General features: G+C 36.7%; 1 protein-coding gene across 6 annotated transcripts in view; it reads right to left on the reverse strand.

The window, feature by feature from the left end:
• The window catches only part of LOC127520123 (phospholipid-transporting ATPase IF-like), a 58,581-nt gene that overhangs the window by 23,605 nt on the left and 20,564 nt on the right, over positions 1-14,412 (reverse strand). For all 6 annotated transcript variants that reach the window (XM_051907975.1, XM_051907974.1, XM_051907973.1 and 3 more), the window contains exons 4-18: positions 13,426-13,506; positions 13,178-13,285; positions 12,848-12,976; positions 11,644-11,747; positions 11,486-11,533; positions 11,146-11,210; positions 10,323-10,404; positions 10,063-10,213; positions 9,704-9,901; positions 9,441-9,599; positions 8,309-8,484; positions 8,041-8,109; positions 7,706-7,779; positions 7,525-7,628; positions 4,258-4,439 (exon numbers count right to left, since the gene is read on the reverse strand). In XM_051907975.1, coding sequence (XP_051763935.1) covers positions 4,258-4,439; positions 7,525-7,628; positions 7,706-7,779; positions 8,041-8,109; positions 8,309-8,484; positions 9,441-9,599; positions 9,704-9,901; positions 10,063-10,213; positions 10,323-10,404; positions 11,146-11,210; positions 11,486-11,533; positions 11,644-11,747; positions 12,848-12,976; positions 13,178-13,285; positions 13,426-13,506 — 1,730 coding nt within the window. The remainder of the gene's footprint in view (positions 1-4,257; positions 4,440-7,524; positions 7,629-7,705; positions 7,780-8,040; positions 8,110-8,308; positions 8,485-9,440; positions 9,600-9,703; positions 9,902-10,062; positions 10,214-10,322; positions 10,405-11,145; positions 11,211-11,485; positions 11,534-11,643; positions 11,748-12,847; positions 12,977-13,177; positions 13,286-13,425; positions 13,507-14,412) is intronic.

Below are 14,412 nucleotides of genomic sequence, written 5' to 3' on the forward strand. Positions count from 1 at the left end.
TATTAAAAGTTTAACAAAAAAAATATTTTTTTTAGGGCCCTATGATATATATTTTATTCTTTCCCCTCAAATTCTGTTTTATTTTTACCAAATTCTGTTTTCTGTTTTAATTTTCTAGATTCCATTTTAATGGTTTAATTACATTTTAATAATCAAAAAGCATGTCTAATTAATTGAATTCTTAAAAACAACAAAATGTATTAATTAAATTATTTTTAATGAAATGTTTTGTTTTTTCAGAAATTCTGTTCCGTATTTTATTTTTTTCCGGCAATCAATTGAACACATACCATTTAATTTATTGTTTAATCATGAAATTAAACTTTTTTGTCAAACAATGTGCTGCACAACAGAGATTTACTGTTAAAATTATTCCTTAAAAAGATATAATTTAATAATTATTAAATTAATTTATCTAAATTCTACTGTACAACACGAATATGTTTCTGTCAAGTTAAATCAAACTTTTATTTTGACGGGTTGCTGAGAGCTTTGAGTTTCTCTGTGTTTATGACGATAGTTTTCTCAAACGAAGCGGTTAAATGCTGATGAAGTGACATTCAGAGCGGAGATGAATTTTGTGTGTTCATTTTCTCATATAGTGTGGCGACAGAGGATGAAAACACAGCGAGCGTCGCACATGTTTCAGTGTGTGTGCGTGTATGTTTGAGGTAAATGAAACCCCACTTTCGCATCATTCATTTTAAAGACACACAGACATGCAGGATTTATATTTAAATAGTCTATTTGCGGTTTAATATTCACGGACACTAGTCTATATCGCCATTTGATTTAAGCGTACTTCGGAGCTTAATGAATCAGTGTGTCGAATCAGCGGTTCGGAGCGCCAAAGTCACGTGATTTCAGCAGTTTGGCGGTTTGACACGCGATCCGAATCATGATTCGATGCGCTGATTCATAACGCTCCAAAGCTTCCTGAAGCAGTGTTTTGAAATCGGCCATCACTATACAAGTCGTTATTTTGTTTTTTTGGCGCACCAAAAATATTCTTGTCGCTTCATAATAATAACATTGAACCACTGTACTCGCATGAACTGATTTAAATATGTTTTTAGTAACGTTACATTAATGGATCTTGAGAGAGGAAATGTCATTGCTGGCTATGGAGGCCTCACTGAGCCATCGGATTTCAACAAAAATATCTTATTTTGTGTTGAGGGTGAGTAATAAATGACAGAATTTTCATTTTTGGGTGAACTAACCCTTTAAATCTTTTGGACTGCCATTGCAATGTACACAAAATACCAAGTCTAGGTTTAATCTAAATAAGTTTGAGTGTCAAAGAAGCCCACTTCCTTATCAAGTTTAGTAATATGTTCCCTAGAACTCATTTAGAAAACATTTCCTAAATTCATCTTTTACCCTTCACTTTACACACTAATAAATTAAGTACAAATGTTGGCTCTACTCTGTTGGCTTTACTCTAGAGACAGCAGCAATATGCTGTAGAGGATGCTGACCACATAAGTGCATATGTAGTCATGGCTTGTTTTTTCCCCCTGAGGCCCGATTAAATGTGCTGATTAACAAGCATCTATTCACACTTGACACAAAGAAACAACTCACCCCTGTCAAAGCAAAGCTCAAACCATCTCAACAGTCATAATGTGTGAAAGTGACTGGCTGATGAAGTCTTCATCAGGTTTTCTTGTGGTCATAATTTTGACAATTTTATTTATAACAACTGAATTTTGCCCGCAAAAATTCACCAAACAATGTAACTGTGACCATACATTCAGACAGAAAGGTGTTAGGGCAAACCTGGTTCATGATATCTGGCAGAAATACCTTATGGATATCAGAGCATTTTATAGGATATACAGTTATAAAGTCCATTTTGGATACATAAGAAAGAAATTGTCTCACAACTGTAGCTGTAAATTATACAGGAAAAATGTTCAGAAAAATTGGCACTGTTGTATATATAAAAAGTAATACTATGCATTTTGCTAAGCAAAGATTCACACTACTAAATACTATAGCTCTATACAGTTCCTCCGTGATACAGTGAGGATGTCTTTGAAGACGCTCATTGAGTAGACTTGGGAGGATGTGTATGTGCCTCTGTGGCATAATAGTTTTAATGGCTTGTCAAAAGGATCAGGAAATCACAACGACAGTCATTTCAGCACGATTCCAAACATGTTCCTGTGTCCCTGTATGCCTTTAACAGTTTGAATTGTGATGTCGTTCGCATTTAGACAGAGATTGATGGCTGGCCTTAAGTCCACAGAGAGCTGAGTGAGTCATTGCGACATGTCAAACTGCATTAACAGCAGCCACACACTGACTCACTGCTGACTTCCTGTTCTCCAGGCAGGAGGCCATCCAATAATCATGAGCGAGTAGCAGAAGGTGTAAACTCATCACACCGCTGTCACTATCAGTACTGATTGTTGACGATTAATTGTCACACAGAGTACATGCATTTTTATGAAGGCTACAATGCTCACTTTCAGCGCTGTCAAAATAAAAGTCCTGCCTCTGACACTTAAAGGGGAAACGGGAAAACTTATCAGCTGATGCGGATCATTTAAAAAAAAAAAAAAAAAGCCAAATATTGGCCGATATCGTTCGACCACTAGCATTATAGTGTGTCTACACCAGGTGTGAAGTTGTGCCTTAACAGCTTGAGGTGACTACAGTGGTTCAACCTTAATGTTATGAAACGACGAGAATACTTTTTGTATGCCACCGAATCAGTGGTTCGGAGCATGAAAGTCACGTGATTTCAGTAAACGAGGCTTCGTTACACCATAAGTGTTTCGAAATTTCAATGGTTCACGTGACTTTGGGAGTTTGATACCACTGATTCGAAACAAAAGATTTGCAAAGCTTCATGAAGCAGTATTTTGAAATCGGCCATCACTGGATATTGTTGAATAAAGTCGTTATTTTGGGTTTTTTTGCCGCACAAAATCACTGTTTTTTTCGTCGCTTCATAACATTAAGGTTGAACCACTGTAGTCACATGAACTGTTTTAAAACTGTTTTGTTTTTAGTACCTTTCTGGGTGTTTAAAAGTGTAAATTAACTTGCTGTCAATGGAGGCCTCACTGACAGAATTTCATTTTTGGGTGAACTAACCCTTTAAGGCTTTTTAGGACCTTTAAGTCCTACACAAATACAATGAATACCATATGGGTGGGGTAGAGCAAGATCTATAGTAACATCCAAACCATAAAACTTTACAGTTTAAATAATACTGGTCTTGATAAAGACAAGTTTTATAAAATGATAAACCTCACATTTTAGCCTTTAAAACATTTTTTTTTTTTTAAAGAAAACGTATAAATGATTATATTGATATTCATTTATAATGTGATTTAAAACACCACAAGGTAAACATTGTCAATTTATCAACAGTAGATCAATAAGCAATCGTTTGGCATAAATGCATGGTATTCATTAAATGCGAACTGCTCTGAAAGCGCGAGAAAGGTAGAAAGGTTTTTACTTTGAAATATGCAGCGCTCAATTAAATCATCATCTTTTGAAGTTAGGGTTAGTTAATAATCACATTAAGCCATATATCGCGATTCCCGTTTTTCAGTTTCCAAATTTAAGACCTCATGAAATGATACATTTTCTTATACCATTTAAAATATTTAACACTTTTTATGGCCTTAAATTAAAACTAAATTTAAGACTTTTTAAAACTTTTTAAAACCTGTCGGGACCCTGTAGAATGGAGCATCTGTTTACTGTAGGGGTTTCATCACATTGCACAATGCTCACGCCAGGTTCAGACTACACAATATCAGCCGATTGTTTGCACAATCCATTTGACGTAGGGTATTGTGGTGATTTGTAAACGACAATGGTTGTCAGGACGCAAGCACTGATCCTTCACATCTGTGACGTTGACCAAAAGGAGTACAGAAGCTCTTCCATACACAGCTTTCAAACATGGCGAAACGAAAGAGAGACAATGAATTGAATTTGCATTAATCAAACACACCACTTTGGAAACTATTGTTTGTTTAAAGTTGAGGTTAGCTTAAACAATTGTAATTAGCTTAACTTATCTTGATTACGTGATAGGTCTATCGCAGATTTCTATATAGTGCTATACTGACATGACCTGAAAATGTATAAGAACAGTTCGACCCAACCGCAGTTCAACTGCAGCTGTAAAAGGAACCTTATCTGACCAGAATGAATTTACTTATGCGTATGCGACTTCAGTCTCCACCTCAACATCACATTAGCATTCTTGTGTGTGTGTTGACTCACTTGTCCTCCACCCCAGTTGCTCCCAGCAGCTCCAGGTCTTTCTCAATGAAGTTGAAGACCTCAACTAGTCGTTCCTCTCTCTGTTGCAGAGCCGTCCTGGCTTCATGGAGCCGCCGGTCCACTTCCTGATACTCATCCGCACTGAAGTGTCTGCAGGCCACCACTAATGTCCGCAAACCCTTCTACAAAAGTGAGATAGGAAACCCAATATGAACACAATTTGGTGCGCTAGCACAAGTTTCACAAAAACTAATCCATTTTACTGATTTGTGTCCAAATGAAGGATAAAATCTCCTAAATTATACACAAAATAATGTAATACAAAAGTTGATGCAAAGGAGAACAGACAGTGAACTGCTGGCCAAGAAGTTGCCTGAAAGCCACAATCTTGAGATCCACATCCATAATTAAGTTAATGCTTTCAAGCACAGACATAGGGAGCATTCAGTGCATGGAGGAGCATTTCAATGTGGCTGTTGTCTCTAAAACATCCCATGAGTCTCAATACAATCCTATGAGACTGCCCAGTGTGTGTGTGTCTGTGTGTGTGCTACCATGTGACAGACACTGGTGATGTGGGTCTGAAGACACTCTCATGGGTTTAGGTTTCAGCACAGCTAATAATGAGGACACCAAACTGAGATAATTAACTGCACCGCTCTCATCACCATAATTTGAATTAGAAAAGCTGAACTCAGGCCAGACCTCGAAACTCCAAATAAACTTTTAAATGTTGCAAAGAAAATGTGAGTGGTGGTCGCACATCCATGCTAGCGAGAGGTTGCTAGGGTATTTTGAGATGATTGCTATTGCGCTTCTAGGTAGTTGTTTTCAGCTCAAATCTCTATGATATTCTGGGGACGGAATCACTACACATTCTTATGAATAACATTTTTCTTAAAAGGCACAGTATGTAAGTTTCGTCGCTAGAGGGCGCTTATTCTAAACAATAACAAAGAAGTAACTTGATGAGCATGGAATCATGGGAGTTGTCACCTTCACCTCCACAGCTGATGGAAAGCAATTCAACGGGACTCAAAAATCATGTTCATGGATGAGCTAATGAGCAAGTTTTATTAATGTTACTGTGGTATGAAGCAGGGCGGGACCGAGAGATGTAGGAGCGGAAAGAGGCCGGTGGAGAGAATGCAAATGAGAGATAGATACCTACGTGACTAGGGCTGCCCCCTAACCGACTAACCATTAGTCGACCAAAATTTTATTTCTTGCAGGAAAAAAAATCCACAGGAATTGACGAAGTCAGGCAGTCTGTGTCGGACAGATCATTAACAGCTGGTCTATGTGGTAATTACAGTTCATCAGGCAGGACAACGCTCTCCTATCATTCATCGACCTCAAATATGGCTTATCTCAAACATGCAAGTTGTAGCAATGTTACAGTACTGCATAACAGCTAACATGGAGGCCTCGGTGCAATCACTTGCACTTAAAATGCTGTGTCAGGTTTGGTCATACAGATAAGAGTAATACATCTTTTGAATCTGTGAAGAGTCTACTTTTATTTGGGTGCACTCACAATAACAACAACTTTCGTAGCACTTTCGTAAAATAATGAAAGCAAACAGGGTGCCATCTCTCTCTGTGAACTTGAGCGTGCCCAAAAAAAAGAAAAGAACCGAAACTCCATGTAAACTTGCCTCACAGACATGAAAAATGTATCTATAGAAATCAAAATGTCTGCTTTTAAATGAACCAATTCAAATGGAAAACAAATATTCTCAGATTATGTAATCCGTATGAAATGTGCATATAGGCTACTGCGGAGATGAAGAGTCAGAACGACTACTAGTCGACCAGAAAAATCTTTAGTCGAGGGCAGCCCTATACGCGACACACTGATCTCGAGTCCCATGGAGGAGCCATGGAGCTTTTATTATGCTTGTATGCCACAGTCAGCCGCTGCCACTCCTTTTGTTTATTTTACGATTAAAGTTATGTTTAATGTTTGCCATTTCCCACCTTCTTCCCTGAACTTGAGCTTTGTTAGTTATGTTTGATCACTTAAAATCACATTATTTTATTTCATTCTAATGAAACAGCCACAAGTGCTGAATTACTACAGGTTACTTTTTTTTCACATTTAAAATTGTGGGGTAACGCAGCGCTGTTTTACTTGGTCAAAACAATCATATTAAAATACTGTAAAAAGTTGTTATAATGTTACTCTGAGCGTTCGCTTGGTGGCTGGTGTGAGACACTTGCTGCACACCGCAGTAAGCTAGATCGATATTAGAGTATCACATCAATAAAAGCTGGATGACTTGTGTCATCCAGAATATACTGTATGGTGGAGAAAATGCTGTATTACTGTTACTACAAATAAAAATTCTGATTTTGCTACGTTGGCCACTTGGCAGAAAAGCATTGTTGATCTCACATCATTGACAGGCGACACAATGTCATGGGCCATTGCAGTGATTAAAATAGCTGATTTCTCTGGATTTAAACATTGTTGGAAACATTTGGTAAGTACATTAATTAAGGTATACAAGTAATACATTTTTTTAACATTGTTCTAGTGGTTTTGGGATATTTTAATACAAAAATCCTACATATTGTGCCTTTAACTACTTTCTTATTTTCTGACTTAGGAATAAAGTTAAGAATATTTTGTATTCCCAAAAACATTTCTTAAGAATGTTTTCTTTTTTCTTGAGAAAAAATTAAGAAGAATTTCAATTCCTGAAATGAATCTTAAAAACAATCATAAATAAACTCTAAAGGTTTAACAATCAATCAACGGATAACAATCAACTTTTCTTAACCCCCATATGTAAGATATTTTATGAATGTTACAAATATTAAGTATTACAACATAACACTAGCTACTAATGTATGGAAGTAAGATAATGACAAAAGTCTTTGAAACAAAAAAAAAAAACAAATAAATAAAAAAAAAAAACGCTGAATTGCACTAATTTAAAAAATAGTGTGCATACTTATGATTATGACCAATCTGCAGGCAGCGCAAAAAGACAGTATTTTTTAGGAGTTTTTCCACTGAGTTTACCAGCGAGTCATTGGCAAGAAATGCCAAACAATCAGATCCCAATGCCTGTCATTTTCTTCTAAAAATATCACTACTCCACAAGTTGCAAAATCTGTTGACGAGGATGAGTTGTACACTGAAGTTCAATACTTTAGGGTTAGAAGTTTGTCCATTTCACCACTTAGTGACACTTTGCAAGCACAACTAACTAGAATGAACTAGAAAGCAAGAATGAGAGCATGATCTAGAGCGCTCACCAGAGCAAACTCATCCACATGGACTCTGGTTTTATCGATCTCGCCGCTCTTGGTGTAGGGGAGGACGGCTGATTCAGCTCCTTTTGTAAATAGCACCTTTTCACCTAATGAGAGACGGCACATCATTAGGTAACTATGCTGTTCAATGATAAACAGCACATGAGTGTTCAGAGACACATGCCTGAGGGTGTCTGCAGTATCACGCTCATTCTCCTGCGGTCTGCGTCAAACTCGAGAACATGGAGGAGTTTGTACCTGTGTGCAGAATGACAGCTGTTAAAAAACATTTACTAATACATTATTAAAATCTTGTTAACATTAGTTAATGCACTGTGAACTAACATGAACAAACAATGAACAACTGTATTTTCATTAACTAACATTAACAAAGATTAGTAAATACAGTAACAAATGTATTACTCATGGTTAGTTCATGTTCGTTAATACATTAACTAATGTTTAACTAAATCAACCTTATTGTAAAGTGTTACCAATAAACTGTATAGTTAGACGTACTTCTCTGCTTTTCCAAATGTTTTAATCTCCATGTTTTCTCCATGGCTTCCTATGAATGTAACACCCATCCTGCAGTCAAAAACATAATTTAAAGGAAATAGTTCACCCAAAAAAAAAAAAAAAAAAAAAAAAAAAAAAATTTGATCACTGTTCTTCAAACAGTGATCAAATATTTCAACATTTAAGGTTAAAAGTATGTGTTTAGTAGAATTGACTGCAGAAATGCATAGAAGGTGACAAGGAAATGAAGCAACAGTTGTGATCTCACCTCTTGGTAGCTTCCACTAGTGCTTTCTCATCAGGAGAGGAGGCATAATACTCCATCTGAGGCGAGAAGCCATTGGCATGCGAGAACGGGTCTCCCGGCCCATCTGTTTGATCATAACTGATCTGCACTGTGTGACACAGTGAGACGGCTTTCAGGAACAACTCCTCTTCCCTGTTCTAAAATGGATATACACAGTTTGATTTAAAATATGATTGGTAGAAGAATGTGACCACTGCAATATTTAAGATTTATCATGAAAACATTTTATCTAAATAAAATATAATTTGCACAAACAAAACTAAGCCAGTTCTGCAATTTTAAATAATTATGCACACTTTTCTCCTTCAAATTCTTATTAATGTAATACAAAGAATTTAGCTGCACATTTTTGTTGCACCTATAGGGGGTGCTACAACTGGAAATCTTTAATTACATTTTAACTATGATCTGTGAAGTTCAAAATTGGTATGCATCTTCTTTGATGGATGTCCTAACATATCTTCTAACACACTTTTCTGCCATTTTGAGTTTTTTGAAAAACACTTTTTCAAAATTGCCCTAGGTCATTGTTCTGATTTGCGTGAAATTTGGTGTTTACCTACTAGACATGCTCATTAAAGAAAGTTATCCAAAGAATTTAGATTCATTTAATCGTTTAGCAGTTATAGGACGATATGTTTTTGGGTGTGGCGAATAATGACTAATTAACCTTATCTTTGATCACATCATCCAAACTTCATGAAACTTGATACATATGGGCAATAGAACATTCTGAGAATACCTGCCAAATTTCATTAATTTTCAATGTTAGGGGGCGCTATATATCTTAACACACTCCTAATAGCACATCTCGATCAAAGAAGTTGAGCTCTGATTCAAACACAGGTGTAGCAAACAGAGCATCCACAGTACCAGTTATTTCGAAATTTGCTATTTTGGTCATGTTTTCCAATTGTGCTTGGACCCTGATAATTGCCGCTTATGGCTATATTTATAATAATGACCATTTTTACTATACTACAGTGAAAATGAAAAGGAATGTCTTTAAAATGTGCTTATCTTAAATTAAAGGTGAAGTGTAAAATTTCTGCAGCACTATCCTCACCAACAAAATTGTAAAAATGAACCTTACCAAACAAGGCACCGATCCGTCTGGTGAATCTTCTGTCATTCCTTCAGGCACAAGCTTCCCATTGATCTCCTGGTATTTGATACCGTTGATGGAACACTCCCTAAACTGCATCTCATTCTCAGTGAGGGTTCCCGTTTTGTCCGTGAAAACATACTCCACCTGCGGGCACAACATTAGCATATTTTTACTCATTTTAGGCAGAATTATAGCTGGCCAAACAGTTAACAATTTTCACACACAGACACACACACACACACACAAACCTGGCCCAGCTCTTCATTGAGGTCTGATGTGTTGACTTGAGCCTTCTGGTCACTCTCTTCATGGTACAGATCCAAGTCCCAACAAATGAAAAAAGAGCCCAGAAACTTCTGCAGCTCAACAGTCACATATAGCGAGATTGGGATTATGAAGTTGTACAAGACCAGGAAAGCCAGGAAGTCAGAAATAAACTTCAAAATCTGTGAGGAGAGAATCGCCACCAAACTTGATTAATACCTTCTAGTTTTGGGGCCATCAAAGAGCCGCCAGGTGTCACATATATTAAAGTGTGAATTTTCAATTTTAATATAAATGTAATAATATAACCATCATAAGCTAAGTGTAAATGCTTTATAGTGACCTGGCTGCTGTTTCTCTCTTGATCAGTCTTCTGATTGTAAAATGGCTCGTTCCACTTGTCCTCTGCCTGCCAAGCGTACTTCAAAATCGTGCTGAGGATGGCTTCAAACAGCAGAATGCCCAAGTAGATGATGAGAAATGTATTCATGGATCTGCACAAAAGAGACAAGAGAGAGATGATGTAGTCGTAATAGAGCATTAATGAACTGCTGAGGGAAAGCAGCCAGATGAGAGTGGAAATCAAAATGACGAAACACATACTTCTCTACTGCAGACCGTTTCTGGGATTTGCACTTGTAGTTTAGAGCCATCTTGGACTCCATGCCCGTGTACACCGCCACACCTGCATGATACAATAATGCTAAATGCTATAATAAAAAGTACAAACACTAAATCTCCCCCATCTTAACTCCTTTAAAATGTTCACCCTCTCAATTGACATTTTATAGAGAGGTACAGGTGGTTGAAAAGCTGTGACGAAAGCGGACTCTGTTTTCGCCTCTTGTCAGCTGCGTCTCAGCAAAAAAGCTGCGCTTGAACACACCAGAAGTACTAAAGACGACTGTGAACTAGCATGTGTGTTCTGCACCTATGTGTAAGTAAATATCTGTCTATATCAGCAGGTGTCAATACTCTATTTTCATCATTCAAAAAAGGGAAACCGAAACTGGGACTGCAGATATACAAACCATAAACAAAGCAGAGCTTGATCACTTTCTTCATTCCAGTTGGCTCACATTATTATGAAAATATTCACTCATTCGAATGGTCAAGTAAGATGCTGCCGAACACACTCAAAAAACTAAGCCGACCTACGCTCAAAAACGGCCCAAAACTGCCCGAAGGCCGACAGTTGGCTCGGTATGTCCCAGCCTTAAGACGAATTCACAATGTCAACAGAAAAAAAATGCTTCAGAAACAGAGCATTTTTCACAATTTTGATTAAAGATTACAAACAATTTTTTTTTGTGGAGTAACGTGATGATTCGCAAACATATATTATGAAAGTAAAAAAGGTTCACTTTAAATTCATGTTGACTATAAATGACCTAAGTTAGAAAAAACAGTGGTGTGAATGCCATACCAAATATTTCTTTGGTGTTTTTTAATCTTGCTCCTCGAAGCAGGAGGTTCTCTGGTCCTAAAGGTCTGAAAAAGAGTAACAAAATAAATAAATAAATACAAAACCTAATACTTAAAACACAAACTATACAAATAAGAAATTAAAAGACATGTATAAATATAAATTAAACTTTTAAAAAACAAATTAAATAAATATTTTTAATTTAATTATAAACTTTTTTTTTTTTTTACATTTAATACATTTACATTTTATAAATATTTAAATACAATTGTGTTTAGCCTGTTTATCTGATAAATGTTGTATCATCTAGTGAAAACCGTATTTATCTCAGATGTCTTACCTGACTATCTCCTCTCCTTGTTGGGTTACTGTTATTCTCCCGACAAACCTGATAAGCAAGAATGTGCTGTGTCATAAAATCGAATGTGGATGAGTAGCACTGCAAAGCTGTATGTGATGAGGATTTGAGGAGGAGTGGTTCTTAATTCTGCAGTTTACCTGTATAAATCAGCTTCCGGCTGCTGACACTCCACCACCGCCTGCAGAGATTCCAGCCGCGACACCGACTGGGACACAGCCGTTTCTGGCACCGCATAGTGGGTCTGTACATCAGCAGAGAGAACAGATCCAGTGTTAGAGTCTGATAGATAGCACTCCTTCCTTAACAGCACATAAATTCTATTTTACAGTCCCACTGTATAACACTGCAGACACATAAGACACATAAGTTACAACACTGCAGACACATAAGTTACAATCATCTTAAGAATAATTATTTTATAATGATTTTACTTAACATGTTAAGTAAAATATAATGAATATGTAATATAGTGCATAAATTTATCAAAATGCTCCTCTCTAGAGTAATTCTTTCTAGATAAGTATCGAGTTTATGGGCATTAAATGACTTTCCTAAGGTAAATGTAACTTTGTGTTGTTTACAAACTGTTTTATTGATGTCTTTCTGCACTTGAAACACTAGATGAGCGATTACATGAGACGTGATTCTGATGTTCATTCATGTTTATTTGGTGCTATAACTAGTAGTAACGAGGAAGAGATTATCAGTTCACATGACGCTTGAATTGAGGAACTACAGCGATCTGTCACGCCACATTAAAGAGCATCAACACAGTATTTATTGCTTGTATTTCGAGATAAAAGACAGAATTTGAAAGCTGAGATGTTTCATATTAACAATAACAAAGCACAAAGCTTACTGCATTTATTTGATGTCAGGTGCATTACAATTAATGTTTAGTGTTCTGTTTAGTTTTATTTATGTATAAACATAAAATAGCATAGATTTAAAGATTTAAGAATCCATATCAGTATTGATTAAACTCAAGAAATTAATATTTTTCACACAGCTGACACGTTTAACCTGTAGTTGTTTATCCACGATGTGTGCATAAAACAGACACCATCTCCATCGGAGAAATGCTAATTAAACGTCACTATTTCGGTCAAGGATTTCGGCCCTCCAAAACCATTTTTGCCGAAACCGAAAAATTGCTGTTTGGGCAGAAATTGTCCAGTTCACCAAAATTTCAGTGTATCGCTAACTCACTGAGCTAACACAAAAACTGCTTTGTTTCGATATGGATATCGCTGAAAGTGACAGCAACTTGGTGTTCAGTAAGTGAGTTACATATTGATTCATTAACTGCTCTGAAAAATTCAGTGAGCAGAAAACACAGACCTTCAGGTTAGTCTCTCCGTCCAGGCTGGCAGTGGTGATGTGGCACGTCCCCTCGGCCCGGTCTGATGATAAGAGAACCAGATCTGCAGGAAACGTCTCATCTTTGGCTACTCTCACAATATCACCTACCTACAAGAACGCAGGGTGGATTTCAATATGAGGAATTATCAACCAACATGACATCATTAAATGGATCCTAAACTCATTGTGTTTATTAACATAACTGCAAGTATATGGAGGTTTTTTCTTTTCTTTTTTTTTTTTGTGTCTGTTGTTGATGGTCTGGCATTATTAGCAATGAGATTAGCAATGTCGTTGTCTGAAACTCACTCGGATATTCTTGGATCGGGTCTGGACCAGACTGCCGCTGCGCACAACAAATACAGGTGCTCCGTTCACTTCATTATCAGCTTTGTGCCGCAGCCAATCTTCAAATCCCTGTATGTGTGAACAGGATTATGAAAAAAGACAACTAAATGATTATCCTCCATTCATACTGGCACAATGTTGTCTACACGTCATGATCTGTTAACATGAGTTGTCAAAACACGACATTTGGACTACATTCATACGCTCACCTGTTTGATGGCAGTTACTGTGATGACAAAAAACAGGGGAAGTCCACTGGTTATAGGGGAAGTGGGTGTGTCTATCATTAACTGTAAAGGAGAAAGAGCATCTGGTTAGAAACGGGGCTGAACTTTAGTGTTATTTGCCATATACTGCAAAACCACCACAGACATTTCCTTTGGTAGAACAAGGAAACATGTTTAAAGAAGAAAAACTTTCATACTTTCATTTTTAATATTATATAAGGTCTGTGTGATATATTAAACATTTACGCAATATTTGTACTATTACTACATCGGCAAAATAAAACATTGATTATACTGCAATGACTTTGAAGGTGTGGTCACATGTATCATTGATCTGTGAATTTTCGCAGACAAAATACAAGTCATTTTAATAGGAATCCACACAATCAGAAATTTCAAATTCATATGCTGATTTTGCAACGGGTTCAAATTGGTCACATGGATTCGTCGCATTGACCAACAGAAAGCTGTTTGGTTTCAAAGTGACATCTGTGTGAGCTGTGCTTCAAATCTCACTACACTATTGACAATGGACATTTATTGCTCGCGAAATTTAGACTGAAATTTAGATTTCCTGCCCCTAATACTCAACGAGCTAATAAATTAAAAGTTGATGAGAAAAGGCTTGGTCAACGAATTTTTAATTAGTTTGCTGGTCGCAGAAAAAAAAAAAAAACTCCACAGGAAGTCACACAGTCTGTGACGGACAGATTATTAACACGGATGGTCCATGTGGTAATTATACTTGGCAGGAAATCCAAAGTGTGGGATCATTGAGAGGGTAAAGGACGACCCCAAAAAGTTCATTCATTGACCTCAAACATGGCTTATGATTTGAAACATGCAAGTATGGCCTAACGTCAGCCATTTTACGTCACCGATCTCTCTAACATTAATGTTAACTTAGAAAGTTATTATTAGGCACCAGTGGTAGACAGAAACAAAGTATTTTTACTTTGTTTCTATACT

This window comes from Ctenopharyngodon idella, chromosome 10 (assembly GCF_019924925.1).
Source record: "Ctenopharyngodon idella isolate HZGC_01 chromosome 10, HZGC01, whole genome shotgun sequence".
Lineage (NCBI taxonomy): Eukaryota > Metazoa > Chordata > Actinopteri > Cypriniformes > Xenocyprididae > Ctenopharyngodon > Ctenopharyngodon idella.